Raw genomic sequence first — 26,586 nt, forward strand, 5'->3', positions numbered from 1 at the left:
GTCAATGTGGACTTCGTGTCTGTAGCGTGTGGCACTTTTAGTCCTGTTTGCTGACTTTCTCCCTATAAATCTGCAGCTCCTGGGGGTGACACCGGTCAGCAGGAAGCACCAGGGGAGAGCTATGCAGGTGCAGAGCCCTGCTGCAAGGGGACAAAGGCTGAGCCAAGGCCAGCCCTGACGGAGGTGCCGCCAGAGGCTGTGCCGCACGGGATGGGGCTGTGGAGGCACCAGGCTCCCATGCTCTGGAAACTCCATTTGAGAGCCTCATAAATTGGATAATTACCCAAGCTATTGAGTTTCCTTCTGGCCAGATCCGTCCCAGCCTCCCTGACGGGGCTCCCCAGTGGGTCTGTGAGATGGGCCCATGGGATGGGGTCGGGCTGGAGGCAAGGAGCTTTTCTTAAATGCCCTCACCCACCCGTTCTCACACCTGCATCCCTCCCCAGGTTTTGGGGGGGAATCTGGCGATGGAGCCAAAACGAAAAGTAGGGACAAGCCACATCATTGATCTCTCATGGTTCGGCAGTTCTTTCCCCATTTGGAGCTGAGCAGGGGACTGGCTGTCCCCTGGCAGTCCTGCAACCCTGTGGTGCACAGAGGAGGCAGGACAGAATACGGATTGGTGCTGGGTGTCCTCACTTTGCCTGCCTCCCTTTCCCTGGGGACAGTGGGCTGCAAGGCAAAGCAAACCCCTTCCATCCCTGTTTAGAAGAGGGGCACTCTGCACATCCCTGCGGTGCTGCCTCCATCCCACTGGGCCTTCTATCCCCAAACATTTCCCCCTGGTTGTTACTCATCCACTCCCCTTTGCACTGACTTTGTTTTCCTTTCCCTCTCCCCAACCCCCTCGTCCTCACCCCGTAGGTTATTGCAGCCGACTGCAAGAGGGTCACAGTTCTGAAGTATTTCCTGGAAGCCCTTTGTGGACAAGAAGAGCCTTTGCTGGCATTCAAGGGTGGAAAATATGTGTCAGTGGCACCCGTCCCAGACGCCATGGGAAAGGAAATGGGAAGCCAAGAGGGAAAACAACTGGAAGATCAGGTACCGTGCGGGAAGAGCGCGCCTCGGTGAAGGAAGAATCACCCCTGTGGGGCCCAGCCTGTGCCTGCCCTGCAGCTCCCGCTATTTATAGCTGGCGTAGCTGTGTGTGCATTTTATGGGGGGAGGCGGGGGGGCAAATGGTGCACAGCCCTTGTCTCCCGAGTGTGCTTCACTCGTGCCCTTTCCTGCCAGTCCAGCCCGCCTGCCTCTATCTAGCACTCTGCTATGAGTTCCAGATGCTGCTTTTTCATACCCAGAGCGGGGGGGAGCTTTAATAACGTGCAGCACCGAGGCCCCGGGAGAGGAGGTGGGCGAGGGGGTGTCAGGGTTCAGCTTCAGGATCAAGTTTATAGCCATGGAGCTCGTTGCAGCGGAGGCCTGAGCTCCAGCCTCCAGCACACGTACAGGAAGAGCTGACATTGGCGCCCCGTCCCTCCCCTGCCTCTCACATCCTGATGTGATTAAGGAATTCAGCTCTTGTTTTTCTGCCCTTGCTTGTTCCTGTAGGCCTTGCTTCACTCCAGGCTCCGTGTGTGTGTTTAAGGGCCCTGCCAGCCGCTCTGCAGGTTGACTCTTTTCTTCTGTTTAATCTTGCAGTTGGAAAGGCCAGGGAAACAGGAGAGAGGGGCAGAGGCGTTGGGAACGGGAAGCTGGGTGGCCCACGCTGCCCAGGCTCACTCTGGCTCCCCTCCCTGTGCCGAGGCCAGGCACTCAGAGCCAGAGGGGTATCACCCCCTATGGGGACAGCACCTTGTCTGTGTCCCATGGCTCTGTGTGCCCCAGGGAGCTGACAGCTGGAGGAGCCCAGAGCAAGATTGTGCTCAGCACCCTCTTTGTCCCAGCATCCAGCTCCAGCTGAGCAGGGACAGATTTTAGGTGATTTGTTTTTGCACTGAGGGTCAGAGCAAATCCCCAGACAGCAAGAGATGTCTCTGTAAAGGTGAGAGACCTGGACCTTTGTTCTCTTCTGCAGAAGGTGCTGGAGGTTTTCAAGCTGACTTATGGGATATGGGAGGATCTTCAGGTTCTACCCACTGTCATGACAGGGATGTTCTCGGGTCAGTCCCTCCAATTCCTGCTGTGAACAAGCACAGCATGAGGGTAGCTCACTCCTGCCCTGTCCCCACAGACTCTTCTCAGCTGTGGGAACCTCTTCCTGAGCTCATTGTGCAACCCTGGAGCTTCCTCCTTTGGCTCTGATCTCAAGGGAGCTTCCAGCTCTCCAGCGTGACCACCACCACACTGGGCAAGCGGGTCCCGACCCACCGCAGCAGATCTGGCAGACACTTTTCCCCGAGGCCCTTCCCCGACGCTCTCCTTCTGGCAGCATCCCCCCATCCCCTGTCGTCCAGGCTGTCCCAGCAGAGGGAAGTGAGCCTGAGGGCTCCGTCTTCCTCCTTCCCATGCCTAAAAAGTCACAGGGAGAGAAGAGTAGGTGGTTCTGTGGCCAGGCGGGTGTGCGGTCCTGGTGAAATGATTGAGTGTGAGACTGTGCAGTGCTGGGGTTGTTCTAAATTAAGACCACGAGTCCCTCCTGCTGCCACATGTCATGGCAGCCTGCACAGGGCAAGGAGTGTAGCCATGCTCTTATCCCTCTGTGCAGGGTCTGTCCCCTCCCTGCAGCCCTCTAGGGACTCAGAGCAGGTCTTTCTGCCCAGGTGCTACTTGGGAACTCTTCCCAGCCCCATCACAACCCTTGGATTTTGTGCAGGGAAGGGGAGATGGGCAGTGGCAGGGCTTGGGAAGGACTGTGGTCACTGCAGTGGGCAGCAAGGGGGCCTGGGCGAGACAAGGGGTGGCTGTCAGCAGGAGTGGCAGAGTTGGGCTCCTGGGCAGCACATGTGGGACACATGTTGAGGAACAGGGACTTGTGGGCTCCCCTTCAGACCTGAAGTCACTGGGGAGAGCAACAAAGCCGCAGCCGAACTTGGTTGTGACTGATCCCCAGTCAGACACCGGCCACCACCTCCCACCTTCCTGTGTCCCAGAGATTTGGGTACATGGGGAAAGGCCAGTGTGTCCTTCACCTGGAGAGGGAACAACGTGGCTCTTTCTGGGGTCTTCAGTTTAGACAGTGTAGGTGTCCTGGGAAGGGCCTGCAGAACTCCTGGTGGAAGGCCCCAGGGAAGGGTCTCTAGGAGAGGGAGAAGATGCAACGTGGTCTAGAAGTGCTTATGTGGGCAGGAGGTTGGAGAACCTTGAGTTCATATCGAACTTAAAGTCAAGATTCAGTGTCTCCTTCTGAAACATCTGTTCCAAGTCAGATAGAAGTTTTGTGGTGGGTACAGTCATCTCTCTGACCTGTACTGAAATGAAAACAGAGAAGGGCAAGAGGCTCTTTTCTCTCCTGGGTTCATGTATTTGAGTTTCCTGTCAAGATGACCACCCTGTGTTCCCAGCCTGGGATGAGGCAGCAGGGTTAGAGCAGCCTCGTACAGCCTCATAGAGCAGCATTTGCTCCAAGGGATGTGTCATCTAAACAGCCAGGCAAAGCAGAGAGACAGGGAAATACCATGGTTTCACAGCATTGAAGGCTGTAAAACATCAGTGACTCACCCAAGGCTGTGGGAAGAGTTTTCCAAGGTGAGGAAGAGGGTGTGATTTTTAGAACAGAGTGTTAAAGCCGGGCTGCCCCTGCCCTGCCTGGTCGCTGCCTTTCCTGCCCCGTTACCTCCTGTCTCACCTTGTCATTTCCTGGATGTTTACTATTAATTGGCTTCTTTTGGATGTTTAGAAATAGTCAGTCACTCATCAGCAAGGGGTGATGGACCATGCCTGACAGGGATTTGTCTGCTGGAAGAAGGACAGCAAAATGAGAATGATCCGTGTCACCAACATCCCTTACAATGACTTCTCTCCTGTTTTGCTCTCTTTCTGCATTTCCTGGAAGAAGGAGGATGATGTGAGGATTGAGGCATTTGAAGATGATTCGGAGACTGAAGGCAGTGGAGGAGAGATGGACATCAAGGAGCTCAGAGCCAAAAAGCAAGCCCTGGCCAGGAAAGTTGCTGAGCAGCAGCGCCGTCAAGACAAGATTCAGGTATGATGGGCTGATCCCACCTCGCTGTGCTGATGGTGCACAGCCGTTATCCTGCCATGCTTCAGCAGCCTCTTGGGATGTCCCATAGCACCTTGACCTCCCTGAGCGTAGGTGCCCTGTGCAGTCTCTGTGAAACCCAGCAGCAAGATCAGCTTTGGCCCTCTGGAAGGGCCAAATCGGGGTTGCTGTCCCCACCCTGGGTAAGATCTGCTGTCTCAGCCCCTGAGATGAATGTTCTGGGGACTCCTGGGACCCTCTTGAAGGCAGACATAGCTTCCCTACAGAGCTGTCAACACACCCAGGAGCTCTGGCAGAGCTGTAGTGCTGTGTGTGCCAGGCAGTGAGCTGTCCCCCCACCCAGGGCAGAGGCTCCACGGTTCAGTGAGAAATCAGCTTTCCTGTGTAGCGGGGCACAGGCAGACAGGGAGAGGGTGGGACGAGAACGGCAGAGTTCATGCAGGAGCCAGCGGCGGAAAAATAGTCTGTGAACGGCTGCTGCAGCCAGAACGTTGCCATCGTTATGGGGACAAACAGAAGGGATACAGGTGATCTTGGCCTGGCCCTGGCCTGATCTGAGCATGTTTCCCAGTGGGAGCTGGTGAAGTAAACTGGTTGGACTGGGAGCAGACCCCTGGCAATGCACCCTGTTGCTTTAAGAGCAATCTCACATGCATGGCTGTTGGCTGCCTCCTTGCTCACAACCCCTCTTCCTCCAGCCTCGCAGCCCAGATGAAGATTTCTCAGCAGAGGAAAAATTCTCCCTGGCTCCCCTCCCCCTCACCTCCGCCCTCTCTAATGCCCAGGGCCCTTCACTTCCATAATTCTTCATTTTCCAGCCTTGAACGTAAGCCAGACACATCTGTCTGGCCATATGCGTGAACTCTGCAGTGTGTGCCGAGGTGGTTGTAAAACAGGGCTGCTGAAGGCCCTACTGGGAGAGCCTGCACATGTGTACCCTCCGGCTACTGGCGCCGGGCCCAGAACCACTGCGCTTCGCTTTTCCAAACCCACCCCAACCTTTTCAGATTTTGCCTTTTTTCTTTTTTTTTTTTTTTCATTTGAATTTGGAGCAATTCATATCAAGGCGAAGGTAGAAGTTGTGCCGGGAGGGAGGGGCCCGCCCCCGCAAGCGAGTCCATTATTGTTGGCAGGTACCTGAGTCACGTTAATACAAGCAGGAAGAAAGCAGCAGTGAACGAGTGAGAGATTGGAGAGATGGGCTGTAAATTAAAGCGGCCTGAAGCCTTCCAGCCTCCCAGGGTTGTTAAGCGGGAGGTGTAAGTAAATTCCCCACTTCCCACTGCCTTGTACAGACACAGCAAACAGGAACTGCACATGTTCAGGGAGGGCAGCATGCAGCAGATCCCGGCCCCGGCGACCAGCGCAGCTGCAGCAGGGCCCCCCGGGATGGCCGCTGCCCATTCTGCGGGGAGAGTGGGGGCTGCCTGATGTTGTCAGGGGCTTTCTCCCCCCGGCGTGCTCCTCCCTTCCTCCCCGGCCGTGCTGGGGCCAATGCTCGCAGGCAGAGAGAGGTCAAAATGAGGGTGTGGGCAGCTTCAGGGGCTGCACAGCTGAGAGCTGAGGTGCAGTTGGAGTCTGACGGCGCGGGGCGGAGGAGAAGTCCTTAGGGCTTCAGTAAAGTCATCCAGTCCATAGCTGGCTGGGAATGGCCTAGAGCAGAACATGTGTGCTTGCCCCAGTCCTCTCCCTGCCCTGGTACTGACCATGCAGCTCGAGGAGTGGAGGAGCTCGGGTGGAAAATGCTGCCGGCAGAGGCCAGGTTGGAGCCAGCTCAGCATCCACCCCCTCCACTTTCCCTCTTAGCCTGTGATCCTTGACCTTTCTGCTCTTCCCAAGAGATTTTATGTTTCATGAGACTTGAGGACCTTCTGCCTTCCCTGTTACAGCCTCTCATTCACTGCCCACCTAGGGAGCATCAGGTGCTCTCCAAGTCCCACTTTCATTATCCTGGGGACAAGCACAGATACATCCGAGTCCAGCAGATGTGGCTCCTGTATCAGCACACTTGAGAGCCTCAGCTCCCCACGCAGGGCTGTGTGATTGTGCCTGCATAGCAGTGGGGGCTCGGATCCAAGTGCTGTGGCTGCCCTCTGTAGAATCTGTGATGGTGTGTGCAGGGACCCAGGGTGCAGGGCAAAGCTTTCATCTCTTGGCCATCTGGTTTCTTTCTGTGCCCAAGGGGAGCGTGGTGTCAGGGTCTCAACTGGGACCTGCAGAGTTGTGCTTCTCATGGGTAAAGTCACTGCCTCCTCCCCAGCAGGTTTTCCTGCACTGTCCCTGCCTTTGCCCTGCTCCCTGCCTCTGGCAGCCCAGCTGTGCTGCTGGTGGAGATCACACACCCGACACTGTTCCAGGTTCACTGCTGCTGCAGGACAGCCCTATGGCTTCTCATTGCAGCCTCCATGCTGGGGTCACATTCACACCTCAAGGGGAATTTGGACTTCACTGAGCTCCTTTAGTCCCTGTCCGTTCTGGGTGTGTGCAGGACTGTGGCTCAGGCTGCTGGGGAGCACAGGTCCAGGCAGGGTACATGACAAACAGGGTGACCCTTGGCCAGCACCAGCTGTAGAGAGAACAGGAGAGCTCAGCTCTGTTCCTCTACGTGACCTTGGTCCGCAAAACCATTACTCTGAGGGGGAAAGGCAGGCCAGAGCAGGGTAAGGTCTCTTGTGTCCCTGGGCAGCCCTTTGCTGCCTGGCCCTGGGTGATGGGTTGGCTGCTGCTCCCTTGCTCCACTGCCAGCCTGTCTCTGCCCTCACAACATGCCTGGACTGGGACAGAGTTGGTGACAGCTGGTAGCAGCAGAGATTCATTGGGACAAGGTGAAAGACCAGCCAAATCCCTGGGTGCTGCCCAGTTATCTGGAAGGAGAAGAGTCCGAGCAGGCAGGTACACAAGAGGAGGTGGCAGCAACGCTGCTGGGGCAGGCAGCGTTCTCAGTCAGGGCTGTCCCCAGCCCGCGCCAGGTCGTGCCCTGCTCTCCCAGCCACCCCTGCTGCTTGGCCAGGCCCTTGGTCCATGCTGTTCAGCGTCCCCTGTCCTTTGTGCCGCCGCTGTGCGCTGGGAGCGGTCGAGTTTCCTGACCGGTTGAAAACATCCCACCTGAAACATAACAGGCTCTTCCTCTGGATGCTGCTATTGTTTTGCTCAGCATTACAGAAGCAGCTTAACCGGGGCGGCCAATTATGACATGTCTTCCCAAAATAGCCGCTCTCCTGTCCCTTCTGAGCCCACGGAACGGCTGCCCCCTTAAGATGCAGCCGCTCCTTTGTGGCGGTAGTGTGAGTAAGTGGCTAAATATAGCCGTGTCCCATTCACGCTCTCCTCGGCGCGCAGGAACAATGCCGCGGGCGCACACGCGCCGACACGCACCTGCCTGGGAGCGGGTGCCTGCTGGCTGCGGAAGGCGCACACCCACCCACGGCGGCTCCGCCACGGCGGCGGCCCCGGTGAGCTACCAGGCACAGGGCACGTTTACTCCTGAGGAAGACGCTGGAGGACGAGCCTTGGGAGGAGGAAGCCCTCGAGCGGAGGCTAGAGAGGCATTGTTCTCGGCCCTGGAAAATCCGCCTCCGATCCCCGCGGAGCGCGAGGGGATGGAAGGGGCAGCGGCGCCGGGTTTCCCCGCGGTGGGAGAGCAGGTCGTGGCAGGAGAGGCGGTGTCAGGATGGTGATGGTCCAGGCAGAGCAGCGTGACCCCGTGTGACCTGTCCCAAAGGCAGCAGGGCACTTGTCTCTGCCAAGCTTTGGCTCCAGGCCTTTCCACCATCCTGGCACTATGGGCAGGGGAGCTCTGGGGTCTGTGTGTGGAGCCTCAGGGATCCACGTGGAGATCCCCTCCTATTCTGTGCTAGCGGTAGAGACCCACAGGTCAACCCCTCTCTCTCTGCATGAAGTTCTTCTTGGTGGCCTGGCTTTTGGAGGTCCTGCCCTCTGCCCATCCTGTAAGCCCTCACCCAGGCAGCGCCTTCCGCCTTCCGGGGAATCCCCCAGGTGATCCCAGCTGATGGATGAGCTGGGAATTTGGGACTGTGTGTGCAGGAGTGTCTGATCTCAGTGCTGCCACCAGCTGGGGCAGCCGAGGGAGCCACCTCCGACTCCAGCCCAGCTCCTGGGAGAAGCCCCCATGCCTGGAGCAGCAGGATGGGCAGGGGGCTGCAGGTGGGAGAATCGCTGAGGCCACAGGGTGTGGGTGCAGGAGGCGAGATGGGGGGGAGCTGTCAGCCCAAGGAGAGAGCACGAAGCTTCCAGCCTCAGAGGTCCCCTGCCACGTCCAGCACTGTGGGGTCACCCTGCCACCGAACTGGGCAGTGTTTTTAACTCAAATAAGCCAAGGCTAAAATCCGACAGTCTGAAAGCACTTGGACAGGGTGAGGCTGTACCTCCACTGTTCCATCTGCCTCACGCTCCCCAGGGTTGTCTCCAGACTCCACCTCCCAGCAGGACACACTGGCCAGCATCTCCCTGTCCTCGGATCAGGGAAACTGAGGCACAGTGGGACTGGCAGCCTGTTTTTGGCAGCAGCACAGAAGCTGGGCCCCAGACACAGGCACCCCGATCTGCATCCCCGTGCTCCCCTTCCTCCCCACGGGACCGTGCCCCACGGGCCAGCAGAAGGGTTAAGGCAGAACTCGCCTCCCCAGTTCTCCACACATGGGCTCCCTTTCATCTCTGGCGTGGGGCCAGCCAGCGTCCGCATGAATCACAGGCCACTCCTCTCTCCCCCAAGCCCCTTGGCCAGAGGCTTCTGCAGCCTTTTACTCACACAAACAAAAATAAATCTCGCTGCCGGCCTCTGAACTCTGCAAAGGCGAGTTTCCCTCTGGCTCCCCGAGCGGCCCGGAGCTGTGCGCGGGGACTTGGCACGCTCCCCGCCGACCTCGCTCTTTCACTCCCGGCGCATCCTGTGTCCTTCTCTCACCGGGCGGCCCGGCGAGCGGAATGGGACGTGACGGCCGGCACAGGCGTTGCTGGCGGCTGCCAGGAATCGGACGGGTACAGCCCACGAGAGCCGCCGGGGCAAATGCCACACACGAGGGTACTGCCCTACCCATCATCACCCCCGCGCCCCCGGCCCCAGGGGTAGGTGAGAGTCCTGCTCATGCTCCTGAGGTCACCTGCACGGGCTGGGGCAAGTCACGGGGTCAGGATCTGTATTGGGGTGCAGGTGGGGATCCCCTCCTGCCAGCAGCCCTTGTTCACTTGAGATTGTTGCAGTTCATTGAAGACTGTGTGGTTTCACCCACCTCTTCCTGCAACTTTGGGGCCATTGACGTCTTTGGCCACCTCACAAGGGACATGCCACTCTCTGGTTTCTGCGTTGGCTGATGGGGCTCTTCTGTGTCTCCCCATAGCAGGGGGAGCAGGGTCTATCTGGTGCCTCCCAGGGGTGAGTGTCTCCTCCCACACCCCAAAACCCTGTGGAGACACCCCACCTCCTGTTCTCCTCATGGCGAGGCAGCAGCAGCACCGTGCTGGAGTTGACTCCAGCTTGTCCCTGGCTGTAGCTCTTCCTGTGCCACCGGTGAGTGCCAGCACCTCTCTGGGTGAAGGCAGAGCAGGGATGGCATCCAGCACATGGCTGGTGCAGAGCATCAGTGTAGGGACACTGGTGTGTCCCTTGTGTGATGGGGAGGGCATGTCCTCACACTGGCATGCAGTAGGCAGGACCTGGCATGCTTCCCACTCTGCCTGTCAGCCCTCAGGGTCTGTGGAAGCCATATCTCCAGGACTAGCACTGCCAGAAGGAGGGTGGGAGGCACGTGGTGGGGTTCTGTTTGCTGCCTTGCCTGGAGACACTTGTGGGAGGTGGCAGCATCAAGCTGCCTTGATTTAAAGCCAGATGACAACACTTGGAAATGAATTAAAAACCACTTCTTTCCATGGTCACTGCTGGCCCGTGCAGCTCGTCGTTCCAGGGCGCCTCCGAGGCTTTGGCATGACTGAGGGAGGGTTGGGATCCTCACTGTGGGCAGGGGGAGCTCCCCATAACATTGGGCAGAACAGGGTCAGTGGCCCTCACATGTCCCTGAGGCGCATCTGGGGGTGTGAGCCCAGTCTCAGAAGGGTTTGCATGGTGGATGTGTTCCACAGCAGCACTGCTGTGCTCCTTGGGTGACCGGTTCCTATTAGAGGCAACAAACATCAGTGAGTCCAGGGAAGCTATTTTTAAGTAGAGGAAGCACTAGAATAGCATCCTGAGTTTTTTAATCCTGTGACTTACTAAAGAGCCCGAGTCCTTCGAGAGCCTCGAAAGTCATACGTGAGCTCTGGGGTCACGTTTTGGCAGCTGGCATTGTCCAGAGGTCCAGGTGCAGCCCCGGAAGGCGGGCAGGGAGCCCCAGCAGACCCTCTCCCTGTGAGTGTGAGCACCTTCGGTTTCAGTGGGTGCAAAGGGCTCAACCAAGGACAGCACTGTGAGTTTTCAGGGCTGGAGTCCACCTGGTTTCCCAGCTGGATGGCAACGGAAAAGGCAAGGCATGTGCAGGAGGTGGTAGGACAGTGAGGGAGATACTCAGCCAAGGATCCCCACCCCACAGACCTCTGGCTGCCTGCTCGGGGTCCCTGTGTTAGCATGCTGTTGGCAGGACTTATGTGTCCCAAACTGGTTTGTTTTGGCTGTTGTTGCCTTGAGCTGTTTTCTCTGTGGAGCCCCAGAACTCCCATCCTCCCGTCCCCTTTTCTCCCTGCTGGTCTCTGTCAAGGTCAGTCTCTTGGCACTGGTGCAGATGGTCCTGGCAACTGCCAGTCCCAAAAATGGGACAGTTCCCAAAACCCCTCCATTTTCAAGGCTGGTCCCAGTTCTTCCCAGAGCCTGGGCAGGACTGTTTTCCTAGAAGAAGTGCTCTCTTGGAGGTTTTTGCCATCCTGCTGTGTACTGTGGGCCTGCCCACAGAAAACCCTGTGTTTGGGGTGTGCAGGTGGGATGGATGCAGCCTCCTCCCAGTCTCCTTCACATGGATGCATGCGTGTCAGCCAGGTTTATCTTCTGCTCTCAGGGTTCGTGGGTCGGGGGGCTGACATCCTCCTTCCTCACCGTGTGTCCTTCCTTCTCCTCCAGGCCGTGCTGAAAGACCAGAGTCAAATGAGGCAGATGGAGCTGGAGATCAGACCTGTTTTCTTGGTCCCAGACACCAATGGTTTCATCGACCACCTCAGCAGCTTGATCACACTGCTGGACTGCAGGAAGTTCATCCTGGTGGTGCCCCTGATCGGTGAGTAGGCCAGTGCTGTGGTGGGGGCTTCCCCTCTCTCCTGGCATGGTCTGTCCCTCCATTCTGTCTCCCTCTCTCGATGCCCCATGTGCCCACAGTGCCTGTGTGGTCTGGAACTGGTCGGCTCATGCCGTGGGACTGGACTTCATCCTGCCCTGTCTCATCCCAGTCGTTGTTGGCATTCCTTCAGCCCCAGTCATCCTTCTCCCTTCCTGCCAGCCTTCTGCCCACAGCACTCAGCAAACTCCTCTCCTCCTGGTGTTTTTTGGGGTGCCAGGGGGCTGGGAGAAGCAGTTGGGTGTTAAATGGGATTTGGAGGGAATTTTGAAGGGAGCAAGGAGGAGGGAATTGTTAAACAATCAGAACAGATAGCTTATCCTAGCTGAGCTGAGGCTTAGGCAGCCTGAGCAAATGGCCGGCCTGTGTCCCAGCGTCTCGGAGCTGCTCAAGCCCAGCCCTTCTTTTTATCCTTATAAAGCTCGCAGTAAAACAGCAAGCTGGTTCCCGTTATTGGTAAACACTCACCCTGGCAGATAACGGCTGTGCTGCTGGGTGGTCTCCCAGGGTGGCGGGAGGATTTGGTTAGATGCCTTTGCTCTGATTGTTTGATCACACTCTGGGCTGGAGGTAATGTTCCTCCGGCCAATGTCACTCCGGCGCCTGGCACGTCCCGGTGCCAGCCCGGCACTCAGAGGATCCCCGAGGACAGCAGGAAAGGCCGGGGCAGGAGTGGGGCTGAGCCTCACAGAGCCCACAGGCTGCCCCATCCCATCCACAGCCCCGGGAGGCTGAGGGCCAGCTGTGTCCCATGGGCATCTCCAGCGCTCAGGCAGTGAGGTGCACTCCTTCTGGCCCACTGCACGCAGGGGTGCTGCCCTCCAAGCTTCCTTCTCAACTCCTGATGTCCAGCAGACATCTCTGCCTGCCCCAGAGCCAATATCCAGCTGCCACCCTTCCCCACAGGGTGAGCAACCTGGATCAGAAGGGATTCCTGGGGCTGAGGATGGGACCCCTGGATGAGAAGAGCAGGGTTGGATGCCTGCCCAGCTCAGCACAGGAGCTGCCAGGGAGCTCCATGGCTTGGCACTGCAGTGCCAGGGCTTTGTGTGGAAGTAGAGGGAAGGCAGTCGGCAGGACCTGCAGAGCCTGGGCAGCCCTGGGGCTGTGGAGCATATTAACACCTGAGAGAGCTGTGACCTGCCCTGGAGCCATGGCCCTGCCTCCCAGTGCACTCCTGTGGTTGCCATGAGGCTTCTCCATCAATCCCCAGCCAGGGGCAGCAGGAGAGCTGAAAACTCTGGTCCTGTTCCTGTCCAAGATGCTGCTGCCTTCAACCTGCAAAAGGAGCCTGGCCTTCCCTACCAGAGGCAGGACTGAGCACCTTCAGTGCCCTCCTGTCCTGCTGCCTCCTTGCATGGCCTAACATAGGAGGGACAGAGTAACTTATCTCCCACTGCTGCCACCTCCCCAGAGCACCCCGAAGACACAGAGTCCCTTTCCACACCGGGTGTTGGTCACGTTTCCCCTCATTCCCCAGGAAAGCCATCAGTGTGGGCAGGAGGAAGCCATCCCCTGGGGTGAGCCAGGGGCCCATGGCTGTTGGAGACAGAGACCTTGGTGCCATGTGCCATCACCAGGCTGGAGATAGGCACAGTGCCCTTCCCCTGGTATTCCTCCCTGCTCTTCCCGGGGATGCAGCAAGGGGTTAAGCACTCGGCTTCTCGTTGGGTTTGTTTCTCTTGCTCTTTAACCTGCTCTGTGCTCCTTGAGCCTGACCCCGCCATGGAGAAGCCAGGCCTGGTGCAGAAGCACAAACAAGCCTCCCCTTTGAAGCCTGTTTAGCTTGGAAGCAGGAAGGCGGATTTCGGGAGGGAATACCAGCTTTTCCTGTTTGATGTTCCGTTCTTGCACGGCTCCCCCCACCCCGGGCCCAGCCGTGCATTGTGTGGAAATGGCAGCATCAGGTCGGTAGCAAGAAGAGTCTCCAGCCAGGGAAGAGCAAAGCAACTCCATGCAGATTTAATTGGAATACCCAGACAGTGAGTGCCAGTCTCACCATGGAACAGAGCGATCACGCAGGCTCCCCGGGCAGTGATTCACAGCACTGGGGAGAGGCCTCAGACCCCGAGCTCTCTCCCCGAACCCCCCAAGGAATGCATAGTTCCCACTTGAACTCAGGACTTGGCTCCAAGCTCGGAAACAATCTTCAGAAATGAAGCCATGGCTAAAACACACACACTGTGCGCGCAGAGGCTCCGCCGCGCACACGTGCACACCAGCTCTCTCGCGCACACGGCTTCGTGCACACGCAGCCCAGCGCACGATCACAGGCGGGGACACTTGTTTGCACATCTGGATGCACGTTTGTGTGCCCAGCCCCGCCACCAGCGGCAAGGCTGGGCACACAAGGGTGCATCCAGATGTGTGCACGAGCATTGTTGCTCGCACACACATGCTCGCTCCACAACAAAGCTGCTCTTCCAGCAGCCTCAGCACCCGAGGGTCGGTCCCTCCTGGAGCTCTGAGGTCCCTTGGGCTTAGGGGGCTGGAGCAGCTGGAGTTCCTGCCTGCTTGGCAGCAGTACAAGAGGTTCCAGTTAAGGTGAACAGGCTGGGAATCCACCTGGATTCCAAGCTCATCTCGAGTCAGGACAGATGCACAAAGCCAGATGGGTGAGGTGTTGAAAGGAGCGTGTTCCCTGCCAGGAGCATGGAATGGTGGCTTCAGGTGGGAAAACAGGACTGGAATTTTTGTGGGAAATAGTGCCAGGGTGGGAACTGCCTGCTTCCTGTTCCCATATGCAGCCCTGCAGCATCAGGGCAGAAGTTTTCCATGTGGGACAGTGCAGAGCCAGGCAGTGCCACGCGGGCAGGAGGCAGAGTGCCACCAGCCATCGCTGTGCACAGAGGTGGAGGAGCAGGATGCAGGAGTTCAGGGTTTCCTGACACCCACAGGCACGGACGTGCTGTTGATCATGATGCAGGAGTGTGGGGTGGGGGGCACAGCAACGCTCCCCAACGTTTCACAGAGCAGAACCAGTTGGAGCAGAACCAGTTGCCCTTACCAGTTACACTGCGGGGGCGAGGTGCCTGCGCTCTCGGGGCCGAGCCAGATGACCCACAGAGGTGGAAGGCAGCAAAGCTTTTCCAGACCCACAGCCAAGTCCAGGAGCACAGGGACACTGCGGCAGCTGAACCCAGATTTCCTGAGCCAGCTCCCAGTGCCCCGGCCCCGAGGCCTTGGCAACTTGCATGCTCCAGCAGCAGGTCATGGGAGCACCTTGTCCCATGGTAACTGTACCTCCTCTTCCTGTTTGAAGTGATAAACGAGCTGGATGGCCTGGCCAAGGGCCCAGAGATGGAGCACCGGGCTGCGGGCTATGCCCGCCAAGTGCAGGAGAGAGCCAGGAAGTCCATCGAGTTCCTGGAGGAGCGATTTGAGAGCAGGGACAACTGCCTGAGGGCTCTGACTAGCCGAGGCAACGAGCTGGAGTCCATCTCCTTCCGCAGTGAAGACACCACTGGCCAGCAGGTAAGGGGCATCCTGGACACTGAGTTATTTGCCACCACCTCCTTGGGGAAGATCAGGGACCCTGGGGTCCAGGAGGTCTGGGCAGGAGGTACCTCTGTCCCCCTGTTTGCAGATGACTGAGCTCTTGTTTCAGGTCAGAGTGGCCCTACTGAGCTGTGTTGGGGTGTCTCGAGGTGGTGCAGCAGTCAGGGTGGTGGGGGTGCAGGGTTTTCCCTGCCAAGGGTAACGTTGCCCTTTTTTTTTTTCCAGGGAAACAATGATGACCTGATTCTGTCCTGCTGCCTCCACTATTGCAATGACAAGGCCAAGGATTTCATGCCCTCCAACAAAGGTAGAATATCCTCACATCTCCTTTGTCCCTTCTCTGTTGCATTCCACAGACTCTTCCAGTTTCTCTTTCATGACTCTTGGATCTGTTCTCTCCTGCATTTTGCCTCTTTCAACACCAAGGTGCCACCTCCTGCCTCCGGTCAGCCCAAGGCTGTGGCCCTCCCACCTCATTGCCAAATGTGCACCTCACAGCACTTTGGGGATGCCCCAGCCTGTGACAAACCCACCATAAATGTCCACAGAGCCATTTTTGTGGTGACAAAGGGCCAGAAAGCGCCTCCTCCCCACACCCACCCGATGCCTTCTGTCCAGGGTTCTTTTCCCTCCTAATTCCTGGTTGGCATTGGCCACGTGTGCTGGGACCAGACAGCCCCCAGGCTGTTGCCAGGGCGGCGGGGATGGGAATCGCATCAGCAGCTGCCCAAGAAATCAACCCGCATTTGTCAGTGCGAATTCTTAGCAGCTTAACTTGTCAGATTCACAGAGAAACCGTCACCAAATGTTTATGTGCAAATGATGCTGAATTTTGAAATCATGTGGATTATGGGGAATGGGGCCTGACAAGCTGACAGCCTCTGGTTTGTAACAAGGAGGCGCGTCACCAGCACGGAGCAGAGGATGTTTATTGTTACACATTTCTTAAAGTGTCCGCACAAAACCTCCCAATCCCACTTTCAGCGGCCCTCAGTCCCCAGCCTGCCTTCCCACTGATCCCCCAGTCCCCTTCCTCCTGGCATGGGCCAGCCAGGTACTGACCCCACCATCCTCAGCCCCAACACTGTGACCGTAGCCCACGTTCCTGGCCACCCTCCCCTTCCCCTCGTCCTGCCGCTCCCTGCACAGCCAATCTGGGCCCATGTTGGGCTCCCATAAACTCTGTTTTTTCCATTCCCGTCCTGGCTCGGAGGCACTGTGTTTCCTGTGCTCATAGGAACAGTACTCTGGTCACAGGACCCAGCTGCTTACACATACCCCATATGCTTCCCCTGCCTCGCACACACGTAAGCGTGGCTCCCACATCCCCACCCGGCACGTTGCGTGCGGGGCAGCTCATCCATATGGGGGCAAGATCCCTTAGGATATTTCTCAGGCATCAACTCTCTCTGGCTGTCTGAGCCCCATCCAGAAATGCCTCAGTGTCAGTGGCGACTCCAAAAAAACTCCACAAAAAATAAGGGGTGGCTTTAGATCTTATAATGAGATCAACAGAATAATAGCACCAGCTTCCTGCTGGAACCAGGGTCGCGGGCTGTCTTCCTGGCCTGGGTCAAGCAGGGACCTCCTCTTCCCAGCCTGTGGCCGGTCCACCACCCTGCGTGGGCAGTGGGCAGCAGGCAGAGATCACAAATCATCCTTGGGGCAACGTGGTGGGGGGAGCAGACAGCCTTTGGGATGAAGGGCAGTCTCTGAGCCACGCCAGGAAGCCTTGGCAGGGAGCAGAGAGCTGTTAGCAAGGAGAGTGGGGGGACACACTGTGGGATGGGTGCAAGGGCTGAAGCAGAGCAGGCAGGTCTGTGCTTCATTCTCTCTCTCTCTGTCCTCGTTGCAGACGATCCCATCCGTTTGCTCAGGGAAGTGGTTTTGCTGACGGACGACCGGAACCTGCGAGTCAAAGCGCTGACCCGCAATGTGCCGGTGCGGGACATCCCCACCTTTCTCAAGTGGGCCCAGGAGGGCTGAGGGGGCCGAGCGGGGCCGACGGCCCCTGAGCGAGTCACGCAGCCTGTTACGGTGGGAGCCCGGCTTCAGCAGCGGCCTCGCCGCGCCGCCACCGCCGCCAGCCCACCACGAACAATAAACGCCACGTCTTCAACCCACCCCAGAATGGCCGTGCTGCGAAGGGCCCCCCGAGGGCAGACGAGCTGGGAAGGTCATTGCTGTGGATGGTTCACGTGGAGGCTGGGCCGTTGAGGGTCCTGCCAGCCTTTGGGCAGTGCCAGCGTGGAGCCGGCGAGCCCCGCTGGCGAGGGAAGCTTTGGGTGAGCCCCGTGCTGGATCGCCAGCCTTTTGCTTGGTTTGCTTGGGTGCAGAGAGTTCGAGTCACGCATTGGTGGCTCTTTGGGTTAGTAGGCTGCGTAGGGCAGAGATTGGGGACACACCGGCGCAGACTTTGGGATTGCTTAGTCTAGCCCGTGCCCCTTGGAGAGGCCGTGGACTTCAAGGGCAGGTTCCCTCCTGCCCCAGCCTGTTTGTCCTGCGTGGCCCAGACAGCCCCGGGCCTCCAGTCCCTTCCCCACTTGTGCCACCCCACGCAGGGGTGCTGCTTGCAGAGGGGCTTGTCCTCTCCCTCGTGCAGGATTTGCTTGTTGAGTTTCATTTCTTCAGTGTAGGTTAGTTTTCAGGTGTGTGCCCTGCCTGCTTTGCTGGGAGAGGCTTTGAACACCCCCAGTCTCCCACAGCTGCTTTGTTCTGATCTCCTGTCCACCCCAGCCGTTACCTGCCCCTTCCCTTCTCCCCCAAACCCCTTAGTCCCAACCCTCATACCTTTCGGCACGCTTTTGACCTAAGACGCAATGTGAAGCTAACAAAGTTCTGCAAGGGCCCCGGGGCCAGCTGTCCCACAGGTTCTGTGTCTCCTCACATTGCCACAGGCTCCCCTTCCATGTGGGATCCAGTTTCTGCCCATGGCTGCAGGGCTGGGCAGAGCTAGAGAGAGCCGGGGCAGCACTCAGCCCTTCATTACTTGCCCAGCTGAGAGAATCCCCTTCCAAGATGCCCCATGGATGGAGCCATTGCCTTGTCCCTGAGTCATTCCGCACTGGGATCTGGGGTTCAGGTGCTGCTAAGCCCACCACACCCCATGTTGTCCCATCCCCAAGTGTCCCATCCCCAGTGACACACCAGATACAGAAGCTAAGAGGGAGCATTAACCCCTGAACTGGAGCCCCTGGAGCTCTGTCAAGTCCCAGTCCCGTGAGTCGAGGGTGGGAACGACCCCAAGGCCGTCCCCAATCCCTGCTGGGGCGCTGTGGCCGTGGGAGGGAAGCGTCAAAGGTGGCAGAGGAAGCAGCAGGACGGAGTCCAGTGTTTTTCCTTTCCTGCGTGGGTGGCTCAAGCCCGGTGTCTGCATCAGGAAGCCCAATTACCCCTGTGCCAGCTGCCCAGCCTCACAGCGAGGGCCAGCACTGGGGTCGGAGCCTTGGCAGCGTGATGGAGTTGTGCTGGCTAACCTGTGCCAGAGGAGTGCCCCAGCCTTGGGGCACCAGGCAGAGGGTCTGTGCTGCAGGGCAGAGCCTGACCCACAGGGACTTTGGGGTGCCCACGGCTGCTGTAGGGCACACGGAGCCATGGTGGGCCCACCCAGAGCCATGGTACACACAGCACTTATGTCCCAGTTCCATGCCCGCAGCTGTCAGCATGGCAGAGACTTTGCCTTCTCCTCCGCGCTGGTTGTGTTTCAGTGTTTGTTTTCCAATGGTGCTGCCCCAGCACTGCTTTCCAAGGCCCTTCCCGCGGCACCACCAGCTTGGAAGGCCCTGTGGCTCTGCCAGACACTGATTCCTTTCACTGCGTCATGGGTTCAGCTGTGGGACAGTCTCAGTGCCACCAGACCAAGCTGGCACAACAGCGAGCGGAGCCCATGCCTGGGGCCACCCCTGCCAGGCTCCTCGGAGCCCATGTCTTGGGGCAGCATCCATTTTCGGGCTATTTTGTTAAGTTGGTTTTAATAATTTCTATTAATAAAGACGTGTCTGTGCAGCCTGGTGTGTCATTTGCTGTTGGCGGGCAAGTTGCTGCTGAAGTTGGGGTGGGGGCCACCAGAGAGGGATGGCAGTGGGACACATTCCTGCTTGCAAGGATGACAACAGCTCTGTCCCACCTGCAGCTGCTGCTGCCCCCCAGCTGAGGGGCTCTGAGCAAACCAGATGCACAACAAAGCCCCTCAGGTCACCCACAGACCCCTCGGGGTCACCTCTCAGACCTGCTCAGCACCAGCCCTGCACCAGCCAGGCCTCCCCCCAGAGAAGGACGTGAGGCCACGCATGTTAATGTCACTTTATTGCTCATTCCATTTCGACTATAGAAAAAAAAAGGGCGAGGAGCCCGTGTACAAATGGACGTGATACAGGGGGGCCGGGGCCCTGCTGGGCACTGCCAGCTGTGCTTTGGGTGCTGCCACTACCACCAGTCACCCCGTGGCAGCTCCGGGGGACACCGCCAGCCCTGGGGGACCAGAACAGGCTCAGGGGACAACTGGGCAGGAGTGGTCAGCTCAGGCTAAGGCACAGTGGCTGCGAGGCCGGGGACAGTCGGTGCTGGCGGCCGCCCGGGGCCTCGTGTGCAAAGGAGAGGAGGGGGCTCGGGAGGGGAGGGTGAAGCTTCACATTAGCCCCAACGGAGGGGGCAGGGCACGGGCCGGGGGGGTCCAGGTTGGGGGGACTTTGCCCACACCGAGCAGAAGGTGGGAGAGGGGGTGCGGTGGTGGCACGGGGTGCCTGGAGAGGACTTGGCCCAAGGTCACACATTCCCCCTGGGCTCTGCCCCCCGGCCCCCTCCCGCAGCCCCTGCCCACCTTCCGTAGCTGACAAACCAGAGACCGCTTTGTCTTTGTCATGGACCCCCCGGCCCGGCCCGGCCGCGCTGGGGACGGGCGTCTTTGGCAAAAATAAAAAAATTTTAAAAATAATCAAGGCGAGTGGCCGCCCGAGGGCGAAGCCGCCGGGTCCCGGGGCCCCCCTGGGTATCCCTGATGGTGTGGCGTCAGCCGGGGAAGGGCCCAGGGGCTCAGTCTGGGGCAGGCCCTGCCCCACCTCCCGAGGACAGGGAGGGCCGCCGGCCGAGCCCCTGGGCTCGGGATGGAAGGTCAGTGCTTGCCCCGGGGCGAGGAGCATCGCGATTCCTCAGCCTCCCCAGCATGGATCCGACCGCCACCCCCCGCCTGCTGCTCAAACCCCACCGTCCCCGTCCGTCAGTCTGTCCCCGAGCCCCCGGCGTGGCCCCGGGGGGGTGGTCCGGCACACACTCCCCAGCCCAGCGCTGGCCGCTCCCGCTCAGGACGGAGGCGTCGCTCCGGCCACGACGGATGAACTACTTACAGTCCGGGTCCCGTCACGGCAGAGCCGAGTGCCGGCGGGTCCCACCGTGGAGCCGGGGTGACGCGGCGGCTGCCGCGGGTGTCCCCTCGCCCGGGGGCAGCCCTGAGGTAAGGAGCGGGCTCATGTCCTCCAAAGCCTCGGGGCGCAGCCTGGCCTCACAGCTTGTGCGTCGCTCCCGCGCGGTGCCGGGGGCCCGGCAGCCCCCCTCGGCGAGGGGCAGACGTGCCGCGAGGTCAGTCCCTGAATTATCGGCTTCTCCCAGGCAAGCCGGGGCGCTGGTCGCAGGACACGCCGTCCATCCATCCCAGAGCAGCTGTCACGGGACCTTTGTTACGAGCGAGTTCTCCGGGGCCGTCGGCAGCGCCAGGGGACGAGTGCCCACGGCCTCTCGCCCCCCCCAGCTCCACGCGGGGCAGCGAGGGGAGCCCAGCGGCCCCCCCAGCCCCCCGGCCGGGCCGGCGCTAGGGGGGCGAGTATCGCTCTATGGTCCGGGCAGCCTCGGCGTGCAGGTGAGGGGCCTGCGCCAGCACCTCGGCCGCCTTGTCCTGGCTCAGCCCCAGGTGCTCGGCCGTGAACTTGGCCAGGGGGTAGAGGCTCTCCATGGCCTTGGGGTCACTGAGGAAGTGTGAGGTGTGGGAGAGCAGCTCAGCCGCCTTCTCCTGCTTGAGCCCCAGCTGGTCAGCAGTGAGGCGGGCCATGGCGTAGACGCTGTCAGGGAAGTCCAGCTTGGCTTTGCCGTCGGGGCCGGCCGCGTGCATCTTCATGTGGCTGATGAGGTTGCGCTGCTGAGCGAACTTCCCGCCGCACACCTGGCACTCGTAGGGCTTCTCGCCCGAGTGGATGCGCATGTGCTCGGTCAGGCGGTACTGGCGGGTGAAGCGCATCCCGCAGGCGTCGCAGGCAAAGGGCTTGAGGCCGAGGTGGCTGCGCATGTGGCGGGTCATGGTGCCGCGTTGTGTGAACTTCTTGCCACAGATGGTGCAGGGGTAGGGGCGCGTCAGCCAGTGTGTCTTCTCGTGCTGCCGCAGCGTGGCCGGGTCCTTGTAGGACTTGTCGCAGGAGGAGCAGCGGTAGGGCCGCAGGATGTCACCCAGCCCTGGGCCACCTTTGTCCAGGAAGGGCACGGCCTGCTCGGCCGCTGCCTTGTGATAGAGCTCCTCTTCGTTGTGGGCCTCCACGTGGGCATTGAGCTGCTCGGAGCTGGGGAAGCCCTTGCCGCAGGGGATGCAGACGTACAGATTGTCGCCCAGGCTCTCCGGCTCGTAGCCCAGGTGATTGCAGTAGCGGTCCAGCGCATCACCAGGTGAGGGGCCCTCGCTGCTGCCCGTCTCCTCGCTTGTGCTGTTATCAGGCTCCAGGTCGTTGCTCTCCACACTGGGGTAACGGGGCTGTGGTGCCGCAGGTGGTGACTCGGCCTTTTCCTCCCGCTCCAGTTCCTTTTCCGCCTCCCCCTCATCCAGGTAGGGGCCCAGGGGTTCATGCTTCATCCAGCGATACATCAGCTCACGCCCGTCAGCACGGGGCAGCGGGGGCTCTGCACAGGGCGGCGTGCTGCGGAAGGGGTCGGGGGCGTGGGGGTGCCCCCCTGGCTCACCGCTCGGTGGGGAGTCCTTGTAGGCAGCGGCGTGGCTGGCCAGGAGGCCGGCGCTGACGGGGGGGCTGTCGTGCCGTGGGGGCAGCGAGGGCTCGCGGGGCTCGCCGGGCAGCAGGCGGTCAGTGGGCAGGAGCTGGGCAGAGGGGCCGGTGGGGCTTTTCTTGGAGAGGTCGAGGCCGCAGGGTGGCGAGCAGTGACGCTCGGGTGGGCACAGCCCGTGGGGGTGCAGTGGGGTGCCCTGGGCGGCCGAGGCGTACAGCTCCCCACACTGCGTGTTGAGCGGCGCCGTCGGCTCCACGGGCGGCAGGTCCACGGGCCGCGGCGTCCCCGAGTAGCAAGCCTGGATGACCGGCGTGGCGGCGCGCAGCCCACGCCCCAGTTTGTAGGGTGCGTAGCCCCCACGCAGGTGGCAGTACTTGCCGCTGCGCTTCAGCTTCTTCTTGCACAGGGCCACCAAGCCGGGGATCTGGAGGTAGCTGGCGGCGGCCAGCACGGCACCCAGGCTCTGCTCGCTGCCCGGCTCACACTCGGCCAGGCGGCCGGTGTAGATGAAGTCGAGGATGAGGCGGAAGATGCCGGGGCTCACCATCTCATGGTCCAGGTTGAGCAGGTTGTCATGGACCACCAGCGACTTGAGGTAGGCGCTGCTGGCTGCCAGGATGTTCTTGTGCGCGCGGAAGAGCGCGTTCTGCACCACGATGATCACGTCGCACAGGAAGCCCTTGGTGCGCTGCGTGTTCAGCTGCAGCAGCAGCTGCCGCGAGTGGCTCGGCACTTCCATGGCGTCCAGCATCCCGCTCCTTGCCCGCCGCCCTGTAACACACCGGCCGCCCGTCAGCGCCGCAACCGGCCCCACGTGCCCACCACCATGCGTGGGGGGGATCGACCTGCACGTCGGGGGGTTCACCCGCCGCGCGGGGTGGGTGGGTGTGGGGGTGGTCGGGGCTCAGCCCCACACGCCGCTGCGTCCTGGCCGCTCTGCGCGGCCGCCCGGTCGGTGCCACCGCTTATATGGGGGCTCGTTTCTCGGCGGGTCGGGGGGGCGGGAGGGGGGCGAAAACCCCCGGAGGGTTTTTGGAGAAAGTGACATCACCCGCCGCCGCCGCCAGCGCCGCGCCCCGGCCCCGTCAGCCCCGGGACCCCGCGCCCACCTGCCCGGGAAACGCGGAGGGGAACACACCGACCCGGTGCCCGCCACCCGCCCGCCGTTCCCTGAGCCCCGCCGCTGCCCCGCTCCCCGCCGCGCCTTCCCGCCTCTTATGCGCCCCGGTCCCGGGAGGCGGCCGACCGGACCCCCCGGGCGCCCCCCGCCCCCGTTTCCTCTCCCCCCCTCGAGGTGAGCGGGAGGACGCTCCGGGGGAGGGGGAGCGGGACCTCCCCTCCCCGCCTCCGTTCCGGTGCCGGTGCCCCCCGCCCAGGTGCGTAAAGCCAAGCGCCAGCGGAGCTGCTTTTCGGGCTTATTTTCCCCACTTTTTGGGGTGTCCCCCTCCTCTTTTTACCTGGGCGCCCGGTGGCCTCCGCCAACCAGCTGAGGTCTCGGTGAACTCTCATGGCTCAGCCCCTGGGGGGCCGCCGCCGGTTGCTGCTCCCCTCCACCCTCCTCTTCCTCTGCTGCTTCTCTTCCTCCATACCCCGCGCTCCCGGCCGGTCCTACGGAACGGGAGGAGGAGGAAGAGGTGATTGTGGAAGAAGCAGCAGCGGTTCCTCGGGGTTCCCGACGCCGCCAGCTCGGAGGTGAAACCCGGGCTGCGAACTCCCCCTGACCCCGGCCTGAACTCCGAGCAGCGCCGCTGGCTGTTAAAGGGACGGCGGGAGGTTTTCCTCCTCCCATCCCGGGCGGGGCACCGACAAGCCGGGCCCCCCCCTTTACACACCCCTCCCTCCCCATCCCGGTCTCCTCCTCCTCCTCCCAGCCTGGTTTTTCCCCCCTCCCGGTCTCCTCCCGCCGCGCCACGACCGCCCCCTCGGGGGTCTCCATCCTTAGGACATCGCTCTTTGCCCGGAGAAACCCCGGGGGGTGCCTGGAACCCCGAAATGGGGGGGCCCCGGGGTGTCCCCGGGCCGAGCCCGAGGTGTCCCCCCCGTCCGTACCGCTCGTAGGGCGCCATCTAGCGGCTCCCGGTGCGCTCCACCCCCGCCGGTTACCGGAGGCGGCTCCTCCCCGCGCAGGTGGGACCCGACGGGGCGGACGGTGGGCAAGGATAAAGTGGAGGGGGTCCTGCTCGCTGCCCCACCCGAGAGATTGGTGCTGACACATAACGGGAGGCGGGGATAGCACCCAATGGGTGGGAGAGCTGAAGAGGATGCTATCATTTTGGGGTGCCTAGAGGGGACCCCAATGGGTTGTGGTGATGTCGAGGAGGGTTTGGAGGAGGAGAGGAGAAGGCAGCCGGCCCTAATTTTCTGGTGGTGGGGGAGGGCAGAAAGCGGGGGGGCCCGCAGCGCTGGCGCCCAGATGTGCAGTGGCGGCGGCTCGGGGTGGGCTGGGGGCTTGCGGTGGTTTGGGATGAGGAGGTGGAGAAGAATGAGGAGGAGGCAGCGCCACGTTTCCCCCTCGCTTCATCCCTCCCGCCGCCCCAGAAAATGCTGCTGGGCTGGGGGTGCAGCCTGGGGTACCCCCCTTGGCGCGGGGGGAGCCGCCTCTCGCTTCACACTTTCACTTCTCCTTTCTCACAGCCGCAGCCTCTTGCACAACCTCCTGGTACAGCAAAGCATCGTGATGGGCTTCTCCGGGACGGCCGCTAGTCCGGGGAGGTCCTGCTGGCACCCTCTGACCTGAGCAAGGCACCCCGAGCACTGGCCATTTCTCCCAGCTTGGGCCACCCCTGATGGTGTTGGGGTTTCACCCCATAACCCTGGCCCCTTAGTGAGAGGGAGCCAGTGTGAGGTACCCAGTTCCTGGGACAAGGTTTGGCCAGCCCTGAATTTGGGACTAAAAAGAGTGGGTGCTGGCAGAGAGGGTGCAGGGGGGTGGTAGTCGTTGCCCTCACGGCTCAGCATCACTCACCTGGAACTCGCCCTCAGATTCCCATCAGATCCAGGGTGTCCCAGCTCACTGCGGAAACACCACTCTCGGGACCGGGATGGAGTGTCACTGCCCATGGGGACCCTGCTGTGGGCTCATCCCAGGCATCAGCTCAGAAATCCCCCTCCCTGCTCCCCATCCTGGGTTTGTGCCCACAGGAAGCACAGAGATCCTGGGAGCGGGACGTGGGCGACCCTCGTTAGAGCCGTAGTTTAATCCCAACTCCCCGGGCACTAATTTCTCCCCCACTCCCTTTATTTTTTTTTTTTCCTCTTCAATTAACGGCTGGAAGTGTTTCAGGTTCTGGCAGCGAGCTCTGGACGTCGCTGTGAGCGATGGCTCCCGCGGGCTCCGTCCCGGTAATTTATGGGGCTGAGCTGCATAAATCACGGCAGTGAGCGGCTCCCAGACAGCTGCGTCCCCCGGGGCCGGCCGGGACCCCGGGCTGCCCCAGCTACCTGCTGAGTGACGCCGAGCCCTGGGGGCAGCGACCGAGGCGGGGGAATGGAAAAACCTTCACCTTTTCCACCCTCTTTTACAGCTCCTCTCCCGTTCCCGGCCTCTCCCAGGAGCGGAGGGGCGGATCGGTGCCCGCAGGGGTTTGGGGCAGGTGGAGGAGGGTTGATTGCACTATTATCCCCCCTCATGTCCTGCTCAGTCTTCTGGAGGGGTCCCAACCCGACAGACTGACCCAGCGTTCTGCATCCAGAGACCGCAAAACCTGCTGAATCTCCCCGGGGAGCTGCAGCCGATGTCCAGCTCTGAGGGACTGGCCGGGACGGCCGGGCTGCGGGATCGCAAGCAGAGCCAGAGCCGGCGACCGGGAGCGCTCAGGGAAAGGGGCATTTTCGCCTAAATGTGCTGAGCAGATTGGAACCAGCTCTGCTTAAGTCATTGGCTCTGTTGGGAGGTCTGAGCTGGAGCGTCTCCCGCCTGTGCCCCCTCCCCACGATCAATCAAAGTTGCAGCAAATTAGCCCAGATGCTGGGAGATTCGGTTCAAATCCAGCTGTGGTTTGGATCGCGTTCGCATGCCTGGCTTCATGTGGGACCTGGGCTTTTGGACAGGATACAGCCCCCCGGTCTCTGCAGGGCCCTGTTTCCCAGCGCAGCCTCTCCCCAAAGCCCACACACATGTCTTCGATTACGGCGCGTTGGCCAGCCGGGCCGCATCCGGCACCGCCAGGAGCCTGCAGCCCCCGCTGGCAGCTCGCACTTCATTTCCCCGGCGGTGCCGGGGTATGGCAGCCCCCCGCGCCCCGGCGCTGCGCCCCCTGGGTGTGCAGGGGGATGCGTGTCCCCTCCACCTGGGCTGGGCTGGAGCCGTGAAACTCGTGACAGTGCTGAGCTGCTCCGGGCTGAGAGTGGATCGGTGCTGCCCACCTTCAGTGCTGCTCCCAGAGTTAGGCAAGGCTGTGGGGGAGTCTGCATGGAGCCCTGCCCGCTGTGAAACAAGGTTGGGGGTAGCCACAGGACACTTCCAGATGCTCCCAGGGTGCCCAGTGCCTCCCAACATGAGAGGACCTCTGCGAGGTGGCAGGAAAGGCAGAGCCTCCCCAAGCACACCACAGTCTCCCCCTTCAGTCAGGGTGGCCAGGCTGGAGGTGACTGTTCTCTGCTGCATAAACTGGGTGGCAATGCTGGGGTGGTCAAGGGGACCCCTTCCCTTTGGGGTGATGTTCAGGTGGGTGGGGAGCCCTCTTCTGTGTAGCAGTGCTTGATAGGGCAATGGGACCCCTTCCTTATGGGGTGGTG

General features: G+C 60.8%; 2 protein-coding genes across 4 annotated transcripts in view; one reads left to right on the forward strand and one right to left on the reverse strand.

The window, feature by feature from the left end:
* Positions 1-18,876, forward strand: part of SMG6 (SMG6, nonsense mediated mRNA decay factor) — a 109,673-nt gene extending 90,797 nt beyond the window's left edge. For 2 of the 3 annotated variants that reach the window (XM_017832485.1, XM_017832487.1), the window contains exons 14-19: positions 865-1,041; positions 3,932-4,081; positions 11,163-11,316; positions 14,636-14,847; positions 15,097-15,178; positions 16,727-18,876. In XM_017832485.1, coding sequence (XP_017687974.1) covers positions 865-1,041; positions 3,932-4,081; positions 11,163-11,316; positions 14,636-14,847; positions 15,097-15,178; positions 16,727-16,857 — 906 coding nt within the window. In that variant the 3' untranslated portion in view covers positions 16,858-18,876. The remainder of the gene's footprint in view (positions 1-864; positions 1,042-3,931; positions 4,082-11,162; positions 11,317-14,635; positions 14,848-15,096; positions 15,179-16,726) is intronic. The other variant, XM_017832486.1, reaches the window with a different exon arrangement.
* A 299-nt stretch (positions 18,877-19,175) lies between these two features.
* HIC1 (hypermethylated in cancer 1) lies at positions 19,176-23,566 on the reverse strand. The gene is made up of 2 exons (XM_017832496.1): positions 23,307-23,566; positions 19,176-22,620 (listed from the first exon to the last, which is right to left on the reverse strand). The coding sequence occupies exons 1-2, from the start codon at positions 23,356-23,358 to the stop codon at positions 20,675-20,677; spliced, it is 1,998 nt and encodes a 665-aa protein (XP_017687985.1). The 5' UTR covers positions 23,359-23,566; the 3' UTR covers positions 19,176-20,674.
* Positions 23,567-26,586: the final 3,020 nt, after the last annotated feature.

Source organism: Lepidothrix coronata, unplaced genomic scaffold (genome assembly GCF_001604755.1).
Source record: "Lepidothrix coronata isolate B3197 unplaced genomic scaffold, Lepidothrix_coronata-1.0 Scaffold203, whole genome shotgun sequence".
In the NCBI taxonomy this organism is placed as follows: domain Eukaryota; kingdom Metazoa; phylum Chordata; class Aves; order Passeriformes; family Pipridae; genus Lepidothrix; species Lepidothrix coronata.